Source organism: Aureococcus anophagefferens (genome assembly GCF_000186865.1).
Source record: "Aureococcus anophagefferens unplaced genomic scaffold AURANscaffold_44, whole genome shotgun sequence".
Classification (NCBI taxonomy): Eukaryota; class Pelagophyceae; order Pelagomonadales; family Pelagomonadaceae; genus Aureococcus; species Aureococcus anophagefferens.
The window spans coordinates 229993-235088 of record NW_008705599.1 but is presented as its reverse complement, the minus strand read 5'-3'; the positions used below and the strand labels follow the sequence as shown (position 1 = coordinate 235088).

The 5096-nt window shown below is 70.8% G+C and overlaps 1 protein-coding gene across 1 annotated transcript in view; it reads right to left on the bottom strand.

Moving 5' to 3' along the window:
- The window catches only part of AURANDRAFT_67623 (hypothetical protein), a gene marked incomplete at both ends in the record, with an annotated part of 5199 nt that extends 1448 nt beyond the window's left edge, over positions 1-3751 (bottom strand). The window contains 8 exons of the mRNA XM_009043112.1: positions 31-161; positions 574-651; positions 919-1259; positions 1350-1623; positions 1710-1998; positions 2045-2674; positions 2890-3142; positions 3211-3751. Coding sequence (XP_009041360.1) covers positions 31-161; positions 574-651; positions 919-1259; positions 1350-1623; positions 1710-1998; positions 2045-2674; positions 2890-3142; positions 3211-3751 — 2537 coding nt within the window. The remainder of the gene's footprint in view (positions 1-30; positions 162-573; positions 652-918; positions 1260-1349; positions 1624-1709; positions 1999-2044; positions 2675-2889; positions 3143-3210) is intronic.
- Between the last annotated feature and the right edge of the window lie 1345 nt (positions 3752-5096).

The following is a 5096-nucleotide window of genomic DNA, read 5'->3' as shown; positions in this document are numbered from 1 at the left end:
TGCCTCTGCAGCGTATCGACGCGCGGGAACCCGAACGCGTCGCGAAACCAGCCCGTGCGCTCCGCAGTGCAAACCAGTGGAGGTCGGTCGACGGGACCGCCTTCCGCGCCGCGCGCGACTACGGCGGCTGCTGCGAGCGCTTCGGAGGGTCCACGAAGGCACTACGGACGGGGCGCGACGTCGAACATCGTCCCGACGCACGTATTTCGACCGCGGACTGGCGCTCAAGGCGCGCAGCGAGACGCTGGCGGGCGAGTTCGCATCGATGACGGCGGTTCCAACGATCTCCGGCTGCTGCGGAGGCCGCCCTCGTCTACCACAACACCTGCGACGCAAAGCGCGCGACCCTGGGACCCGTCGACGTCCCGCGACACGCCGACGGTTTCGGGGTCGTTTTCGGAGACGCGTTTTTTTCGCCGACGAGAAAACGCTGCCGTCGCGCGGTCTTTTTGGCCGGACCGTCGCGCATGGTCATGGCGACGTGCGCGCGGCCCTTTAGAGCGCCGGAAACGACCCCTATGTCGCCGCGTAAGTGCCGATTTTGGCTGGATTTCCTCTAGGGATCGGACGAACGCCATCCGATCGCTGCAACACCCTCACGGTTGGGCGTGAGACTTTGCTGGGGCCTTCCTTAGACGTACCTGCCGGTACCTGCCAATTTGGCACCATGGAAACGACCATCGACGCGCGCACTGGCGCCGGCACTGCACTGTGCCCCCGGATCGTGATGCAGGATCGCCGGGCTGTGGCTCTACCTCGCAGCTCGCGCAGCTCGTCGTCACGCCTCGTGCAGCGACCGCAACGATGCTCGCAGCACGCCTCGCACCGTCAGTAGCACGAGCAGCGCGTCAATCGCTAAAGCAACACGCGCGCTGCCTCACGACAAAAGACACGCAGCCCTACCTCTACGAGCTCTACACGATCCCCAACGCGCTGTCGGCGCTGCGCATCGCGGCGGCGCCCGGCGTCGGCTGGCTCGTCTGGGAGGGCCACCACGACTGGGCCGTCGCCGCCACCGCGGGCCTCGCCTTCACGGACTGGCTCGACGGGTATATAGCGAAGAACTACAACCAGACGTCCGTCGTCGGCAAGTTCTTGGACCCCATGGCCGACAAGGCGCTCGTCGCGGCGCTCGCCGTGCCCCTCGCGGCGCGCGGCGAGCTGCCCTGGCAGCTCGCGGCGCTCGTCGTCGCGCGCGACGCGGGCCTGATCCTCGGCACGCGCTACAAGCTGCGGCAGGCGCGCGACCCGTCGAGGCCCTACGACGCGCGGTTCTTCCTCTTCGGCGGCATGGACCCGCGGAGCATCGGCATCGACGCGACGCCCTCATTCGTGTCCAAGGCGAACACGGCCCTCCAGTTCGGCCTGCTGGGCACGGCCATGCTGAAGGGCTGCGCCCTCGCCGCGCCGCTCGGCATCGCGCCGCACCACGTCGACGCGCTCTGCTGCGGCGTCGCCGCGACGACGCTCTGGTCCGGCGCGGACTACCTCGTCAACCGCGCCGGCATGGCCGACGCCGCGCGGCCGACGGCGCGCGCCGCGGCGCCGCGGCGCGAGACGCGCGTCGCGCTGCGGACGACGCGGAGGCCCGTCGTCCGGCGGAGGCCCGGCGCCCACGGGCCGCTGCGCGCATCGTAAAACAGCGCACAAACTTACGGACCGGCGCCCTAGGCCCACTCGGCGCAGAAGGCGGCGTGGTGCGCGGCGACCTTCTCCACGGCGGCGCCGAGCGCCTCCTCCGAGGGTAAAAACGTCGTGCGGAAGCCCGCGCGGCCCTCGGCCTGGCCGAAGCCGCTCGCGGGGACGACGCAGATGCCCGTCTGCTCGAGGAGGGACAGCGCGTAGAGGTTGTCCGGCGACGTTCCCGTCGCGAGCGCGTGGGCGATCGCCTTCGGCGGGAGCTCGACGGAAGGGAACGCGTACATGGCGCCCTCGGCCGGCTGGCAGGACACGCCCGGGATGGAGTTGAGGCCGTCGACCATGAGCGTCGCGCGGCGCCTACCAAGCAGGACGGTGGCGATTGCTCATTGCGTTCCCACCGCACGTCTCTCGAAAATCGTCGCGGCCACGGGACGCCGCGCGGCGCTTGAGAGACTCGAAGATGGCCGACTCCTCGGCCGCGTGGCTCTCGAAGGACGCGTCGCCCTCCGCGGGCGGGTTCACCATCAGGGACGTCATGATCTGGCCCGCGACGCCGGAGCAGAGGCCCGAGGACGCGAGCTTGTAGATCTGCGAGTGGACGTAGGGGTCGACGTTGTAGAGCTCCATGAAGCCGCCGCGGCGGCCGCACTCGCCGATGAAGCCCTTGGACGTCGAGTGGAACGACACGAGCTCCAGGTCCGGGCACGACTCGACGGCGACCTTCTTCATGGACACGAACTCCTTGTCGTCGGCGTAGACGTTGCGCTGGTAGACCTCGTCCGACAACAGCACGATGTTGTGGCGCTTGCAGAAGTGGGCGACGCCCTCGAGCGCCTCGCGCGACATGACCTGGCCCGTCGGGTTGCCCGGGTTGATCAGCGCGAGGGCCTTCACGGTGAGACCGTCGGCCCGGGCGCTCGCGAGCTGCGTCTCGAGGGTCTCGACGTGGACCTCCCAGCCCGCGTCCTCGTCGAGCTCGTAGCCGACCTGGCGGCCGCCGAGCAAGGCGACCAGCGCCGAGTAGATGGGGTACCTGAAATCGCGCGGGTGGCGGGCGCGTGAAGCGCGGCGAGAGGGCGCGTCGCGCGCGATCGGACGCCGAGCGCCCGCTGCGGAATCGGGATCATGAGCGCGTCGTGGTCCGACGCGAAGCAGGCCGTGAGCACGTGCTGGATGGCCGACGACGCGCCGTTCGTGAGGAAGATGTCCTCGGGCCGCGCCGGGTGGCCGTCGCGCCGCTCGATGAACCGCGCGACGTCGCCGCGGAACTGGGCGATGCCCTGGGAGTTCGTGTAGGACCCCGTGCCCGCGTCGCCGATGGCCGCGCGCATGTCGCGAGCTCGCGCGATGGCGTCGGCCGGGAACATGGCGGACGCGTTCGGGTGGTCGACGCCGTGCTCCGCGGGCAGGTCGCAGAGGGCCAGCACCTGGCGGAAGAACGTGAGCGGCTTCTGCCCCACGGAGTGGGGGTTGCCCACGTTCGTGTAGAGGATCTCCTTGCCTACGAGACGACGAGTCTTCATCGTTTTCCCGGTCAAAATCTCTCGAAGATCGTCGCGACCGCGAGACGCTGCTCCCTGCCCTCCTGCTCCAGGGCGTCGGCCTTCATGACGACCTCGCCGCGGACCGCGTACTGCATCTTGCGCAGCGCCTGCGACATGTTGCTCGCGTTGATCGCGTAGGCGCCCTTCGTCGCGCCCTCCTCGACGGCCTTGGAGGACTGGAGCACGATGGCGTCGGTCTCCGGCGCGAACTTGGTCGCGGCGACGAGCCACTTGCGGAACTCCTCGAGGGTGAGCTCGTGGTCCTCGCTCATGAGCTCGAGCGCGTGCCACGCCGTCGCGTTGACGCCCGACGTTTCGCCGCCGACGGACTCGACGAAGCCCTGGACCTCGAGGGCGCTGATGGTCCCGCTGCGATTGACGTCGATGACCTCGAAGAGCTTGCAGCTGCCCCGGCCCGACGCGAGGTAGGACCGCCAGGCGGCCCGGCGCGACTGGTCCGCGGAGTGGGAGCCCGGCGCATGGTACTCCGAGGGGACGGCCGACGCGCAGCGGATCGCCGCCGTGCGCCGGGAGGACTGTAGCAGCACGCGCCGGAGGCCGAACATGCTCTCTAACAGATGCCGCCCAGACTCGTGTTCTCCCAGGGCTGCCCGACTTTGTTGCTGTTTGAGGCTGCCCTTGACTTCCTTCCAAAGATTTCTAAAACGCCACCGCGAGTTCTTGGTGCAGTGACTCTTGATTCGCGCCCGGCCCGCGCCAAGACTGCCGCCGCCGGTGGTCGTCGCCGCGGCGCGTTCGGCGCCGCCAGCGTCCCCGACGAGTAGGGCTGCCCCGCGCCGACGCGGCGCGACGCCGGGGCTGCCCGCGATGGGCCCGTTCCTGCGCCTCGCCGCGCTCGCGCTGCTCGCCCCGCGCTTCGCGTCGTCCGACGAGGGCTGCGACGCCGACGACCCGGCCTGCGTCGTCGTCGTCTGCTGCGGCGACTCCATCACGGCCGGGGGCCACGGAGGCGCGCGGTGGCCTGAGCTCCTGCAGGCCGAGCTCGGCGCGCGTTATAAAATTGTCAACGCCGGCCAGTCGGGCCCAGCGTCGAGCGACAGGAGTGTTTTTTCGCGTGAATTTCGCCTGAAGATGCGAAGAAATCCGACCCCCGTCGCACTTGGTAGGTCGGGCCGCACGGCGATGACGACGCCCCAGGCCTACGTCGAGAGCGAGGCGGGCCTCGGAGCCTTCGAGCTCACGACCGCGGACCTCTGGATCGTGGGCCTGGGCACGAACGACGCGAAGAGCCACTACTGGCCGTCCGACGACGTCTCGTTGTTCACGGACGCCTACGCCGCTCTCGTGGCGCTCCTCCGCGCGACGTCCGACGCGCCCGTGCTCGTCACCGTGCCGCCGCCCCAGCTCGAGGCGTCGGGATCCTGGAAGGACGTCGACGTCATCAACGTGGAGCTGCCCGCGGCGATGCCCGCGGTCGCCGAGGCGGCCGGCGCCGTCGGCACGGTCGACGTCTTCACGGCCTTTGGCGGGACGTCGCCCGACGCCGCCCTGTACAGCGACGCGCTCCATCCGAACGCGCTGGGCTACGACGTCATCACCGCGCTCATGGCCGACGCGGTCCGTGGCATCTTCGAGGCGCCGACGGCGAAGCCGACGGGCGACCCCACGCGGCGGCCGAGCGACCGGCCGACCTACGCGCCGTCGACCTACGCGCCGACGTCCGCGCGGCCCTCGCGGGCGCCGACGAGCGCCGAGCCGACCTACGCGCCGACCTACGGACCGACGACCGCGCGCCCGTCGTACGCGCCGACGCCGGCGCCGGCGCCCTGGCCGACGCCCCTGCCCTCGGCGCTCCCCACGGCGCACCCGGCGCCGCGGCCCTCGCGCGAGCCGTCGGCGCCGCCGTCGCGACCGCCCACGGCGCCGCCGCGCGCGGCGCCGTCCGCCGCG